General features: G+C 37.4%; 1 protein-coding gene across 1 annotated transcript; it reads left to right on the top strand.

The window, feature by feature from the left end:
- Positions 1-5,235: 5,235 nt before the first annotated feature.
- lrpap1 (LDL receptor related protein associated protein 1) lies at positions 5,236-16,420 on the top strand. The gene is made up of 8 exons (XM_005797241.2): positions 5,236-5,516; positions 6,493-6,637; positions 8,897-9,027; positions 9,126-9,246; positions 10,606-10,761; positions 14,424-14,506; positions 14,850-15,026; positions 15,941-16,420. Exons 1-8 carry the CDS (start codon positions 5,355-5,357, stop codon positions 16,007-16,009), a joined length of 1,044 nt encoding a protein of 347 aa, XP_005797298.1. The 5' UTR covers positions 5,236-5,354; the 3' UTR covers positions 16,010-16,420.
- Positions 16,421-16,553: the final 133 nt, after the last annotated feature.

The raw sequence follows: 16,553 nt of genomic DNA on the forward strand, positions 1-16,553 counted from the left end.
AGTCTCTGCAGAATCAATGAGAGACAAGCAGAAAATAAAAAGAAGTAAATGTATAATTTATCATAATGGTTTCCTGCAGCAAGATTCATAAGAAATAAACTGCTGTTTACATTTATCAGCTGACACAGCAAGAGGATCAGTGGGTGGTCGGATCGGTTTGGACACTTGCATTCACTCATACAGCCTGAAGTAATTACATTAAAAATCAAAAGTAACAATATGAGGGAGTTAAAGCTTTGTTCTGTTGTTTGGTTCAGAAATTACAGCTAAAAGTCCAGATACATAATTAACAGAAAAATCTCTGAAGGGTAATTTCTTTACATTTCATTCTACATAATATCCTCACACTGTTCCAGGGTTAATGTGCGAAGCACAACTTGTCTCACCAGGATCTCATTAGGTTTAATGAAAGAGAAGAAACTCACAGCAAGCTGCAGTGTGACATTTAACTGGCAGAACATTGGACACAAATAGGTCCATCTTCCAGGAATTAATCAATTGCAATTCACTTTACACGTTATAGATTTTGTATAAACTTTTGTAAACGTGTCAACTGTCCAAACTTTTGTTCCTTTTCATCCTCCCAAAAGGTCTTTATCAATTGCTATGAGGAAAAAAATTGAAGAGAATAGAAACAAAAAAGAAACAAAGACCCAACTGTGATAGAATCATTGAGTAAAATTTGAGACATTTGTCTTCATTTGTGTCTTTTTAATCAGTAAAATGACACAAAACAACCTAATAACAACATAATCTCATATGAAATTAGGTTGTTATTGTTAACAACCTAATTCATTGTTATTGAAATTAGGTGTTTCTGGAAGTGTACATTTCCAGAAACACTTGAATTGAAATCCCTTCTTGCCAATTTGACACCTCTGAGCCGCCAATCATGATGGTCGACTTTCAAGACGTTAGGCTTGCTTTGCTCAAGGATTTGAGCCAAAAAGCAAGTCTAAATTGCTTAACATACTGTATGTCCCTGTAAGTCCACATTCAGCAGGCTTCACTATTTTCCAGGACTGAATAAACAAAACATCTCGAGTTAAAAGTCCCTACAACCTTACTTAGGAGGCATTGATAGGATTAAATTACACAAGCTCTCTGATAATAAAAAAAAAGAAAGAAAAGAAAATAAGCTACTTTCCTTATTCAGTTTTAGATTCATGAAAAGTAAATAAATAAATAAATAAATAAATTGATGCTTTTTGCTACATTCTGAAATGATGTGATTAGAGATTGTCATTGAAACATTAACAATTTTGGGAAAAAAACAACATTTTTACCATTTCGATATTGATAGTAATACGATTACAGTGTCTGCAGCTGGAACCAAAATGCAGGACATTGGAGGCAGGATGAAAGAATAATAGCATTTTAATAAAAAAATATAGAGAAAGGTACAAAAACAGAAGCAAACAGGAGAATCCAGAAGGAAGCTAATGCAAGTGAGGAGCTTATGTATTTGATCACAGGTGGCTGATGAACAGCTGAGAATGGAGACCAGGCAGGCAGACTGAGGGGGAGAGAGTAGTGACACAAAAGGACCAGATAAGGCATAAACACTTAAAAAGCACTGATCTAGCAGGAAGTGCAAGAATAGCTAAACAAAGTATAACTAATAAACAAGCAGAAAATAACAGTCTGAACTAATGAGATCAAGACTGAGCATCAATTAAAAATACAAACACAGAAGAAAAAAAAAATCCACCCCCTGGATATGAGAGATGTACTCGATAATATTAAAAGCTTATATGTCAAAAGCTTATACTGACTGGTCTCCTTAACCAGTCAGTATGGGTCCAAGCTGGGTTAATTTTCACCCTGCTACCATTGCTTCCACTCCCTGCAACACCTTCTGCACAGTCATTGTCTAGTAAGAGCTGATAAGAGTCAGATAAGAGGGAATCATTTCCCATTTCTTTAGAGGAAACCTTAATGGCTCCGTTTGGTTGGTTATGTTCTGCTGCAATTGAGTATTGGGACAAAAATGTCCATACAATGTCATTTTCCTTTATATAACCATGCTCTGTAATGACATTATTTTGCTTTTTTCTTTGTTCCTATCATAATTACTGTGCCCATACACTGTCCTGAAAGCCTTTTATGAAAAACAACTATTTGAAGTATAACTGCAGTGGAAATATAATAAGCCCTTAGATTTACCAGCATATTAGACCAGACATCCCAAAGTATTTTTGCCCCTTGAACTTTTCCAATTTTATCAAATTACAAACACAGACTTGGATGCATTTTATTGGGATTTTATGTAATGGTCCAACCCAAGGTAGTGTGTTAATATGAAGTGGACGGAAAAAGAAAAATTATATTTTTAATTACAATAAAATCTCAAAAGAGAGGTATACATTTGTAAATAATATCCAACAACCAATTGCCTTCAGAAGAAGCATATTTATCTCTTTAAATAATCTCCATTTGAATGTAATCTAATCATAATTTAAAACAAAATGCATTTCTTCAAATGCAGAAGTTTGTAAGAGAATTTTATTAAACAAACTGCATCATGGATACCAAACAGCACAGGAGACAGGTCTAAGATAAAGTTTTTATAGAGTTTTAAAGCAAAGTTAGGGTACAAAAATATAACCCAAAATTTGAACATCTCAGGGACCAACTATGGAGCACTGTCCTGTCTGTCTTCCAAAAGTAGAAAAAGTGTGGGACAATTTCAGACCTACAGAGACATGGCTGTCCATCTAAACTGACAGGGTGGGCAAGCAGAGTCTTCATCAGAAAAGCAGGCATTGGTAGCTCTGGGTGAGCTGCAGATATCCACACCTCAAGTAGAAGGATCAATTGCACACCACGGTCTTTAAATACCAGAACATTTTAAATTAAAACCTAGTGTCCTCTGACACAAACCTGACTATAAACATCAGCAGTCAATATTAGGTCATTTAGCAAGACAACGATTCAAAATATAAGGCTAAATTAATAAGGAAATGGTCCACAAGACCCAACATCAACTCTTCTTTAATGGACAGCACAAATCCTCACACTACAGAAACTTTTAGGTTGAGCTCAATACAAAGGGATGCAGGAAAACGAACAAGACTCTGGATAGTCTTCAGACACACAAAGAGTGAGTAATGTGGGAATTTCTTCTTCAATCAATAAATGTACTTAGACATTAGATTAAAAAATTAATACGATAGTTTTATATGAATGACCATACGTTTATTTTAAACATACTGATGTGTTGTTTCATCTGTATTAATTGTTAATCAAATTAATTATATAATAGTGTCAAAACTAACCTGAAAATTTCTTCCCCTGACTGTTGGCTGTTTGTAATTTATTTTGCCATTAAGACAGCTGAGCAGGGGATTAATAAAAAATAAAAATAAAAACTAAAGGCCAGTGTATATGTACATATAAATTATATGTGTGCCAGAACCAGGGACACTTCCTTGTTTCTTCTGACCAAATCTCAGTGTTTTTGACGAGGTTACGTTGACCTTTAATGCTCGCCTGCTGTCCTCGTTGGCAGACAGACACATTCATTAGGCACGGCTCCATCAGCCGCAGATCTCTGGCCGACGCTGCTGCTCATTAAAGCAGAAAGCTGCTTTCACGAAGGAGCCATAAACAGAGACGGAACAAAGACAAAGGCTGGTAGGAAGGATGTGGGGTTAGAAAGATCAAGAAAGCTGAGATAGCATCTGGAGCTGTTTGCACATTGAATTGAACATCGCTATTAAACCTGGGTGATAAAAACCGACAGGGCCAGGGCTGAACACGAGGAAACTTTTTTTCTAAAATAAAATCCTTATACTATTTTATAGCCCTGGCTGCTGTTTGTCTTTGCGCCCTCTTTTTATGAAGTCGCAAATTTGATGTCGTCTTTCTGTATTGACAGTAATATCTGTAAACAGCCCATGTTAAGGTGACTTTCTTTTCAACAAAGTCATTAAATCTTTTATATCAAGTAGATCTTGAGAAAAAAGCTTTATGATAAATGATGGACTGCTGATTTAAAATTACTAAAGAAGATGATGTGATTTGTTTTGGTCCTATAAGTGATTTATGTGAATTTGTGCAACATAGAATCCCACCAATCCACTGATCGCCTTCTACTTTGTTCTTCCTCGCACACACTTCAGTTCGATTCAGCTTGAGCTGAATCTAATTTATTGGTATTACAATCCAAAACAATTTCATTGAGACAGAGAATAACAATATAACATCTTTTCCTCAGCCTTTTTCTTATCCCTACTCTCATTTTTTCAAATTTAATGTTAGGTTTAACTGGGTTTAGGTTGAGTCTTGTGGTGTATTCGCATGGATGCTGCACAAACAACTCCGTCGGATTAAATATTATAAATATATATAAATATTTCTCCTGTTTTGTGTCTAAGAAAATGTAATTACCCTGGTTTTCAGATGTGAAATGAATGATATCAATCATAAGTGAGAGTATTGCATTATCTACTCCATGTGGCCTTTCCAGATTTATGATGGCTTAGCATTTCTTCATCCTAGCTCATCTTTGTTTCAGCGCTCCAAAGTCTTTTTAATGTGACAACGATAAAATATTTAAAGACAAGAGATGAATAGTGCTCATAATGCAAATGGAAAACCATTTTGCTCCATTTAAAATTACATCTGTTACAATATGGAGGAAAATTATGCACTTAAACAGATATTAGATTAAAAAATTAATATGATAGTTCAACAGGAATGACCACTAAACCCTGTTTGTTGTTGTTGTTGGTGGTGGTGTTTATATTTATGAGGAAGGTATGGAAATTTAAAACAAGTACATTAAAAAAAATACAATAGACAACAAATAGTACGTAATTTACGTAATAAAAATGCTAAATAAATTATATTAATTAATCATCACCCTTACTCTTTCACAAGTTATATCTGGAAACGATGTTCATCAATGTTACAAAGCAATACAACATAAAAGTTGTATTGCTTTGCAACATTGCTTTGTGCACTCAGTTAGACTTCATAGTTTACTTCTCTTTTAAAAATAATGAAAAACTGTCATTTAGTAGTTTCTTGGAAGATGCGAACAGCATCCAGCGGTGTAAACGCGTGGAGGCTTACTATTCGCTCACAGGATTTAAGCTGCGTCGTTGCTTGGCAACTGGACCCCGCGGCATCTTGGAAGTTGTAGTTAATTCAGGGTTTGGTCCGTTTTGCCAGTCCCAGGAAGCGGGAAAGATAAAACTACATATCCCAGAGTTCTACTGTTCAAGACAAATCCCACCCCTGTTTGAACACGTGACTGTGTGCTGGAGTGAGCTACAATAACACTCTGTTGTGCTTCCAGGTTTAGCCTCATTTGCTGTTCTTTTTTTGGCGCGTAGCTGCTCTTAAAAATGAGGCTGCAGTGTTTGGTGGCGGCGCTTTGGCTCGGCGTGGGTGTCATGGCAGGGAAATACTCTCGGGAGGTGAATGAGCCCACGCAGAGTGATGGCGGTGGGCAGACAGCGGAGTTCAGGATAGCTAAACTCAACCAGGTGTGGGAGAAAGCTAAACGGGTAGGTACCGCAAGACAGAATAATATGTCGCTATCTGCAGTCATGATAAAGCAACAACTTTCTGCGCTCTGGTGGAAATTAATAAATATTGAAAGGGCTTTAACCTGACGTGTTATTTTTGCCCGTAGATCTCATAGCTGAGAGTGTAACGGTCTCAAGAATCACAAACTCTTTAATAATAATTAATAGTGAAAAGACTTCAACGCTAATTTTAGCGTTGTGACAAAGGGGGGGATCAGAATGACATTCTCAGCCAAATTAGCACAATCTTTAATTTTAGGCCTTTTAATCGTCATAAACGTCTTAGTTTGACACTGACATGGTGTTAAATGTTTAAGGAGCATCCACAGAGGAGTTGTACTGTTCAGTGGTGTTAATAAAGTTGACTGTCATCTGTTTTACATCGTTCACAGACAGACTGTTGTTGACTTTGCATCAGACTTATCACCTGCACTTCCTCTCTGTATGCTGATCTGTCAATCTTACGGATGAGATCCGCCGTAGTGTGTCGTCATCAGCGACCCTGGTGATGCGGTTTAAGCATCACCAGGTTTAAGCAGTGTATGGTCATGATCAGCAGTAGACCGAGTACACAACCATGAGGCGCTCCAGTTCTCATTGTGCTGGAGACGCAGTCTGGGCTGACGTCTTCCGGTGGGAAAGTACGGCATCCTGTTGGGGAGGGAAGATTGCACAGCTTTCCAAGCCTGTTGTTCATATTCTCAAAGCTGCAGTGAAACAGATCCAGAAGTGGGATGATGGCGTAGTTTGTTTACTAATTGGTTCTAAAGGCAATGTGTATTTAGCAGGAAGGACAATAGAACCAAACTGTATACACTTCGTCTGTTTTTTTTTATTGCTACTTTCACAGTTTCTTTCTGGACTGATGGAACATTAAAAGTAGTAACCAAGCAAACACACTTCTCCTCTTCCTATCAGAGTAATCCTTCATTTTCTGCTCCTTTTGTGTTTACAGATGCAGCTGACACCAGTGCGACAGGCCGAGCTGCACAGCGACCTAAAGATTCAGGAAAAAGATGAGCTGCAGTGGAAAAAAATGAAGGTGGAAGGCTTGGATGAGAACGGGGAGAAAGAAGCCCAGCTCAGGCGCAACTTTAACGGTGAGAACAGCCTAAAGTGAGAAAATAAGTCTGTTCTTTTTTTATTTTGGTTTTAAGAAATTTAAATGTGTATTTATAGTTCAACACCATTGACAGTATTTAACACCAATAATAAATATGGACAGTTCAAGCTGACATAATCCTGTGCAGGGGAGTTGAGCGTAGGGCAGATTTAAATTTACCAAGAAATGCTTAATCAAGTTAGGATGGAAACAGGAGCTGATATACAAGCGCATGAAAGGATGTTCTCCTGCTAAACTGCAGGTGATGAAGCAGCCGCCCACATAAGTATCTGATGCTTTCTGCCACAAGCAGCAGGTGGACGCCCTCTTCCCTGTAGCACCTCTGGCAGCAGCTCAGAAACAAGACGCCGTACCCTCTCCAGTGATCCCATTTAACTCGATTTTCACACGCAACAAATCACTGAAACACTCTTGCTATAAATGTTGATCTTCGGAGCATTAGAGACCAAAAAACATACAAAATTTAGAGATTAATTTTTCATTTTTGTAAGGAATTTGGCCTGTGTTGAGAGGGAAATCTGATTAAGGTTAATCAGTGACTCCTTGGGCTGGGTTTGAATTTCAGTCGGTCGACAAGCATTGTTGGTCAAAATCCTGTTTAGAATCACTGCTATTTGTTCCTAAGCTAATTTTGCATCCCATCCACCTTGGCTTCATTGAACCCACATAAAACAAAAAAAAAAACGGGATCTGCTGTGAAATGTTAAGACAGGGTAAAAGGTAGCTGTTCACTAATAGAAAGAAAAACAGAGCTTCGCAGTGTAAAGCAAAAATATCCTCATCACAATATTGTTTTATAATAATGTACATAATTGTGTGCAATGCAAATATTGTTGATGGGGATTTCTGTATTTCTGCTGAGATTTGATTAAACTCTCAGTCTCAGCATCTCTGTGTTTTAGGACTTGATTAGTGCAGTACATTGTCCCTTCATATAAAGTTGATTTTGTCTCTTTTTTTGTGGATGATCTCTCTTTTCCTTTCCTCTGTGAACCTCTCTCTGGCCTCCCTTTCTCATCCACACTTTTTTTCCAACTACTTTTAATTGTAAGAGTCTTTTGCTTATACATGAAATGCAAATATTACAGGTTTTGTCAGTTTGTGCAATACATTCTTATTTTTATTGTGTAAGCACTTTAATTTCTCCACATTTTATACAACTATTATAGATCAAAATGTCTAAAGATTGTTATCTAAGCTCCTCATTACTCTCAGTGATAGAGTAGCATTTCTGCACCAGCTCCAGCCACCAACTCTCTGTTCTTTCTGGCCAACTTTTTTTTTTTAACAAGGAGTTCCTGTAAACATTCATCTAAGCTTCAATAAAAATCTAATCTTCTTTAGCTCTTTTTTAAATTTAAAAATATTTATTTGTCTCATTATGCAACACCTCTCGTAAAACTCACTGCAAGAATAAAATCTTGCTGAACTTGTCGATTGAGTCAAAAACAGCATCTCAAAGAAGTACAGAAGTCCATCAGCGCCATAAAATATTATACTACTGCTTCTATTCTGTTTATTGAAAAGATAAAACAACCCTGTGTCCCAGCTTGATGCATTATGGGTTAATATGTCACATATTGTTGCGAATATGTTGCTGAATAAGCTGCTGAAACCCATTTTACTGGAATAAAAAAGTGAGCACAGACTTTCTGAGGGACTAAAGTTCAACTTTATACACTGCAGGAGTATAAAATTGGTGGCAACACTATTTGTTACATTCAGAGCAAAAGAAAACAGAATGTTCCATGATTAGATTTTTTATGGATTATTAGTTTGTAAGTAAGGTTTTGATCGTGAATATTCAAGTAAATGGGTTTTCTTTCTCTCCATCATGTTGAATTTTAAGTTGTTTTTATTTAATGTTCCATGAAACGCAAGCTTTTTTTTTAAACGCCCACCTAAAGGCATTGTCAATATAATGACAAAAGTTTATTATGCTTCATCTGCCTTCATTACTACTGATTCTTCCTTGCTGTTATTTTAAAATGTTCGCTGTCTTTGTTTGGACTAAATGACTTTATCTCAAAAGGTTCATTAATCCATCCATCCATTTTCTAACACTCTTGTCCCTAGTGGGGTCGGGAGGGGTCAAAAGGTTAATTAATGGACATGCAAATCAGATTCATTTTATGCTGCTACCAACAGCAAACTCTGCTGCCGCCATTTTTACAAAGCAAATGGCGTGGCTGTGGACCACAGATTGTAATTATACCATCCTGGTTTTGTTATGCAGTGATCCTGGCCAAGTATGGCATGGATGGGAAACGGGACATGAGGCCGATGGAGACCAACTCCCTGAAAGACCACGAGGCCAAAGACGGAGATATGTTCGATGATCCCAAACTGGACAAACTCTGGAACAAGGTTTGTGCTCCGATGCAAAGGAGAGAGGAAAGGCGACACGGAAAACTGTTCTTGGTAACTTTTGAAGCACACTCCTCTTTGTTCTCTTTTACCAACAGGCCAAGACCTCTGGGAAGTTCTCTAACGAAGAGCTGCAGAGCTTAAAGAGGGAATTCCAGCATCACAAAGACAAGATCCATGAGTACAACATCCTGATGGATACAGTCAGCAGGACAGAGGGTGAGCTAAATGTTTCTACTGAAACAAACTGCAGTCCATTCTGCACTTATTGACACTTCATCTGTGCTCACCATTTTTGGGGCCGGTTTGAGATTGTCATAACAAGACAACCTTGATTAAAAATACTACAGTATTACAATATTTACACACAAATTTAAAATTGAGAAAATATATTGATGAAATGATAGTAGTATTATAAAATGTATTTATTTTGATTTGCAGACTTCAGCAAAAAGTAGTTTTTATGTATACTTTGCATAGAAGGTGGAGCCTTTTTGATATTATCTGGATAATAAGTTGGGCTGTTGGCTTTCTTTTCAGCCGTAATAGGCTACATGGCAGACATGTTTCTAATAGCTTATCACTGGTAATTGTAAAATGTCAAACTAACAACACTTTCCAAACCAGCTCTTTGTGTGTCTTTTTTTGCAATCAGTGTTATTTCCAATTAACAGATTTATTTATTGTGTAAGTAAATGATTAGTGCAGTAGCCTTTTTTCAGCCAGCTGATCAGAACCACGTTAACCCATCGAACCTGTTTGATAGTGAGTGGTAGTTGCTGTAAACTCAAATTTATTTGGACCCTGGTTTTGCTACATAGCACTGATTTTATCGACCTTTAGAGTTCTAAGCTTCTCGTTGAGTTCTTTGGTCCGGTGGCAGGTATCAGGCAGGGCAGGTTCCCGTCCACCGCTCTTTACTCTGTCACTGCTCATCATGTCAAGCTGAGAGATTTAAGCAGAGCTGGCAATCCCCCACAGTGTTTCATCTAGACGTGGAGAGTGGATGGGCGCATCTCTTTTGGGCTGGACTGACACTTTGCTGCCGTTTCCTTTTTTTTTTTTTTAAATCTCCACAGCATCTATGTCGCTGCGAGACAAGCCGGAGGGTTTTTTTCTGCTTGTCTGATGCATTTAAATATTGAGCCAATCATATGTTGCCTGCAGGGCCTGAGGCTCTATCTCACCACTTTGTCTGCTCACCGTCTGTCTGTTTCTTGATTTTCATTTTTGTTTGCCCTTTTTTTCTCTTTTTGATCCAAATGTCAGCTGGTATTATTATTATGGCCTTTGTTTGCGTTTTTCCTCCTTCAAGATGAGACAGACGGGAATCTCATAGCCTGATGGCGGTAGTTAAGTCCAGACTTATAGGTGATTCACGGCTCTTATAGAAGAATTGATTTTAATATCACAAGATCAGACCAATTGTCTTTCAAGGCTATGTCAGAGCTTCTGCAAAACTCTCATCAAACGCTTGTTTGCTTTAATTTCTATCCCTTTGTCATTTCTTCGTCTTTTGACTCGTCTCTTCTTGGCCTCACTCCCAAACACCTTCTCTCCCCCACTTGTCTCCTTTAGAAATTCACAAGAATGTGATCTCCCCCATGGAGGGCGACACCAAAGAGCACCTGCTGCAGCAGAAGCACACGGAGCTGAAGGAGAAAATGAGAGACCTGAACCACGGCTTCCAGCGCCTCCGCAAAATCAGCCACGAGGGTTTCTCTCAAGACAGCGGTGAGGAGGAAGAAAAACACATCTCGCTTCTCGTTTACCCCGACTCTTTATTCACAAAGACTTGTAATCATAGTAACGCTCTTCTGTAAAGGTAACACGCTACAGGCGTCACACAAATGTTTCTTTTGGCTTTTAGTTGAAATTCAATTTGGTTTTCAATAGGAAACGATTGAGGTTTTTTAAAACTGCTTTCAGAGCTAAGTTCTAGCGTTGACGTAAATCAGTTTGTCCTTGTTCCAGTTAGCGTTTTCTTTTCTTTTTTTTCCTTAAGATTTGCAGCTTTTTCATCCATCCTCTTCTCACAGAATCCATTGTAGTGTTTTTCTTTGCAAGCTTCAGTTGCCTGACGGATAGTTTGGGTCTTTGCTGTTGTAGTTCTGGTCTCGTGTCCCCTTCGACATTGGTCAGTATTTTCTTTCTTCTCCTCTTGTTTTGTTAAAGCGAAGAAGTGTGCACAGAAAACTCAATCCAAGCCTTTGATCCAAGGTGACTAAGTAGCCTTGGAAATCACTTCTGCATAAATCCATAATAAAATGAAAAAGTTTCTTTTATGATCTTTATTGATGTTTGCCAAAGAAATGAATGGGCAGCCTTTGAAGAGAGTCATGTGCACAAATTTATTGATGCAGCTTTGATGAGGACTGTTAATTTGTCCCATACTACAACCTGCAAAAATCATTAGTGTGACTTTAATAAGAACGTCAGTCGACTTTCAGGAAATGTTGGTCAGTGTTTTAGGACTTAGTTTTATGTCAGCTCCCTCCCGTGCACAGGGAGTTTCACTTGGTTCAGCCAATATAATCTGGTTTATTTTCAGTGAGAATCCTCTTTTGAAGTGTGGATTTATATCTTTTACAGAAAAAATGAGTGTGTAAGTATAAACATTGCCATTAACATGTGACCTTGTTGTCACTCAGGGTTTGAGTCTTTGCATCTTGTGTGATTTTTGTTTGTCTTTGCGAGATGAACTGAGGTAAACCATTCTCCCTCCGATCCCTTACGGGGAAAAAGTGAGAATCGCCATGACAACCAGGGACATGGAGAAAGTCTCTTCCTATTTTAATGTTATTACAACTAAATAAGGATCCAAATCCCTAATGAGCCTAAATCAGTGATTATGCGAGGCTTTAAAAATGTGACTAAATAGGAGTTCAGGTCTTCATGGATTATTGCTTAAGTAGATTTAAAATTTCTAAACCAGTGATCAACAAAAGAGTCATGTTAGACCTTCAAGACTGGTTTCACCAAAAACATTTTGTGTATGTCAGCAGTTAAATTTCTGCAGTAGACTAGTGTTTCCTTTGGAAATAAGGCTGTTCTGTCTTTCATTATTTTGTATTTATAAAACCAGATTCCACATTACTAATTTACCTAAACCACGTGTGAAAAAGAGTGATTCTGTTGGTTTTTCAAAACAAAAGCTCTGCTACGTTTTAAAATAAAGGTCTTACTTTTCTATGGTGTAATTCTTAGATACTCCTGGATTTCTAATGAGTTTTGAAGACCAACTAGGATGCAGGTTGGTCTTATCTTAGTTATAAAACTTTTATTATGATACTGAGCGATAAGCACTAAGCTTCCTGTATAATCATATTCTCTTTTTCTCTGTTCTAGCTTATTAAAGAGATAAAAACCTAATAAGATTGGTAATATATACAAAACAAGGACATTGTCACAATGATGCCCTCTTTAGTTCCTCCATCTGGTCTCAAGTTTATTGCTTTAAACCATCAAAATGCTGTTTATTTATTTTTTGTTGTTTTATTAACATCATATATAAAAGCTTGAAAGTTTTCCTTTTCAGTCGTTTGGGGTTTCAGCCCAAAGATGGGGAAAATATGTAAAAAAGCATCAAAGAAACAGACTGAGCACAAAGCAGTCAAGAATGTAGCCCACGGTTCCCGTTCTCCGACATCAATACGGAACACAATGTGCCTTTTTAAAAGGTTACAAATAGCAAAGTGTCTCTACAGTAATGAGGTAAAGATTTATATGGCACTTTGTTAGGAGAAGCATATCAGGAAAAATGTTGTTTGAAAGCAGAAGCTAGAGGCCATAATGAACCTAATGATATAAAAACACTGGCATATAGCAGCATGTGAGAAAAGTTGTGATTAAAGAATTACCGTAAAACTGTTGCAACATTTATGCAGTTTTGGGCTGCGCATTTGGTGCCTGGGCCTTCAGAGTGACTTCAGTTTAATCCACTTTATGATGTTACAAGTATACAAGCCACCAACACCATGGTAAACAAAAAACACAATATAACAATGTCTGGTATAACAAAGGTTCGTTCAGGCCAGGCGTCAACATCAGTATTGAGTTGTTGGATTTGAAGCGTCCTGCTCGAAATGCCTCATTCAGACCTGGTATTTAAATGCGTCCTGAGTGACCACATGGATCCTACTCTGTATCCAAATAAACACAGACGAGACTCTATTTCCTTCTGAAATTTTTTTTAATATATTCTCCATTTTACTGCAACAGCATGTTTATGAGGAGTGCGTGGAGAGACGGAGGAAGGTGGGGAGCAAGTGAGAGGGCGCTACATAATTTACGCAGCGCTGTTTAATAATTAGTTTATAATTAATTATGAGCGTTTTTTTTCCTTAGCACCACAGTGGATACATTTCCAATACACTTTTAATTCAACAACTAAATTTATTTACTATTTTCTGTTACTGTTGTAGTAAATATGTCCGGCAGGTAGCTTGGCAGCAGTTTGGATCTCGCATAAATTGAAGAAATGATCTCCATTTATAAACCGAGGCATTCATCACTAACCTTTATCGGCCTTTCTATTAAACTGAAAACAGAGTGCACTGAAGTACATTCTGATATATTTATTTGCTAAAACTGGCACAAGTTCTTAGTTGTAATTCATTAAATTTGACCTACCAGTCATTGATCAGAACTGATAAAGGGAAAACTCATCAGATTCTGATGTTGATTGATCAGTTTCATCTCTAGTAAAATAAAATCTGTTTATGTTTTGGGGCTGAGAAGAATAAATGGCTGCTTGCAATATATTCTCAATAGTTGAAGTTGTATAGAACATTAAAAATACATTTAGGATAATAAAGAACTTTACACTTTGTACAGCCACCAGCAGTAACTTGAGCTTCATTGTCCCGGAGTATCTGGAGGTGATATTGAGGGAAATGTTAATCCTTTCATCAGCAGGAAGCCTGATATATTACGTGAAGGATTTTTACAACCTAAATTATAATTTCTGATCAATAAGAGTTGAGTTTACCTGATCGATTCATCTCCATATACTACAGAGACAGAATGAACTAGTAAAATGGCAACATCTTTTCCCATTCATTTTTATTTCCCCATTAACAAGATGTTAATTTTGATCATTTGAGATGACGGTTTTATCCCAGCATTGTAAATTAACAGTAAATGTTGATATTTGCAATGGAGAATGGATAGAAATTTTACTTCTTTTTATTTTTTTCAGGTAATGTCTAAATTTGTGAATTGGAAAGCATTTGGAAACATTGTTCGTTCATTGTTTATGTGAAGAACAAGTGAGAAGTGGGCTATGCTGTTTGTCATATTAAAACGGCATTTGTCTCTGTTTCAGAGCCATTGTAGCTCCAAACCGTCTCCTTAGTTTGTCTCTTCCCCTTTCTGTGTGTGTCGTTGCTCTGCAGTGTTTCGGGAGCCGCGTGTGATTGAACTGTGGGAGGCTGCGAAGAGGGCAAACCTCAGCAAAGATGAGCTGGAGTCTCTCAAGGTGAGGCTCACAGCACTTACCGAGGTTGCTTTGTGAGGATTTTGTCAGTCTGCCTCTTAGAAACCTTTTTTTTTTTTTGCCCCGTTCGTTTTAACTCAAGAGGTTCAACTTTTAACTCAAGTGCTGCTTTGGTAGAAGCAGGATTAGATGCATTACTTTGCCCTTCACTTTGTATCGAAGCCAAGATCAGATGGATCACAGGGCTACATTCAGCTTGAGTTTGCAGTGACATTTCTGCTTTATCTGCTGCTTCAAGTGTTTATCGGATCCACTGTTCATGTTATTGAAGGCGAACTCATTCTGCTCTGCTCAGTTCATAGCCATCTTCTCTCCGCTCTTTCAGGAGGAGCTGCATCACTTTGAGACCAAGGTGGAGAAGCACCACCACTACCAGGAGCAGCTGGAGCTGTCTCACCAGAAGCTGCGACATGTTGAGTCTCTGGGAGACACTGAGCACATCAAGAGGAACCAGGAGAAGTACAACACACTCTCTGAGAAGACCAGAGAGATGGGTTACAAGGTAAGACAGGAACTTCTATAAAATAAAGAGATGCTCTTGAACCTCTGCAGTCAGATCCGTTTAAACAAAGCAGTTTTCTGTTTTGTTGTATCTGATGTTTACTTTATAACATGTTTCAAGCAAACTTATTATGATAAATTATTCACTCAAGATTCCTGAATTTAATACCTTCAATTCGGCTTGCAAAAGTAAAAAAAAAAAAAAAAGACAGACCCAGTTTTGTAAGGTCTAGATGACAAAGCAGAAAAATGGTCCCTAAAATTTTTTCTCTATCAATAACAAAACTGATGGCTTTATAAAAGCTTTTGTTCCCTAAAAAATTTAATTTTTATTTGTTGTTTTATCTTCTTCTAAATTCTAAAAAAAATGAAAAGTTACCTCAATCTTTCTTGGAGCTGGACAGTCTGATTTGGACATAGTCACAAGTAACTATAGTACAGACCAAAAGTTTGGACACACCTTTTAATCCAATGAGTTTCCTTTATTTTCATGACTATTGACATTGTAGATTCACACTGAAGGCATCAAAACTATGAATAACACATGTGGAAATATGCACTAAACAAAAACTGAAAATACCCCTTATATTCTAGTTTCTTCAAAGTAGCAACCTTTTGCTGTGATTACTGCTTTGCACACACTCTGCATTTTCTTGATGAGCTTGAAGAGGTAGTCACCTGAAATGGTTTTCACTTCATAGGTGTTGCCCTGTCAGGTTAATAAGTGGGATTTCTTGCCTTATAAATAGTCTTGAAAATAAAGAAAACCCATTGAATTAAAGGTGTGTCCAAACTTTTGGTCTGTACAGTATGTGGTAATAACACAATAAAAAGAGAAGTTAGATTTTTATCTACTTGTAAACTTGAGTGCTGCAGACGTGAAGCATGTTGCAAAATGTGTGCTTCTGATTTCAGATGAAGAAACACATGCAGGACTTGTCCAATAAGATCTCTCGTCAGGGTCTGCAGCACAACGAGCTGTGAGGTTCAGCTCCTGATCGCCACCACTGGAGGATCATGAAACTGCACCCTGCTTGAACTGTGGGAATCAATCCTGTCAGCTACTGAAAAATATGATATGGAAGGTTTTCTTTTTTACTGTGTGACTGGCTGAATGATTTATACAAAGTTTGCAGATCGGACGGACAAACTTTAACTTTTTTAGTAAACTGATCAAATGAAATGAGTTAATGAAATAATTTAATTACTTAAATGTTCTGTTGTAATTGTATGATAAATCAAGCAAATGTGGAAAACCAGTTTTAGTACCTAAAGCTGAAAATGTGGCACTACTCCTTTACTTCTGCCAGATCTGGTTGGTGAAATAAGGGCAACAATGTTGTTTTTCTGCATTTGTCTGTAATTAATTGTGAAAATTAAATATTTAGACTGGTATTTGTGCTGCTGCCACTGTTGGCAGTTGTACGTCGGTTTATTGAAATGATACAAAAGTGTTAAAATGATCAATCAAAAATGTAGAGAACAAGCAGTTAATCTTTAATTTTCACAAAAACATGCCAATATACAC

This window comes from Xiphophorus maculatus, chromosome 5, assembly GCF_002775205.1.
Source record: "Xiphophorus maculatus strain JP 163 A chromosome 5, X_maculatus-5.0-male, whole genome shotgun sequence".
NCBI lineage: Eukaryota > Metazoa > Chordata > Actinopteri > Cyprinodontiformes > Poeciliidae > Xiphophorus > Xiphophorus maculatus.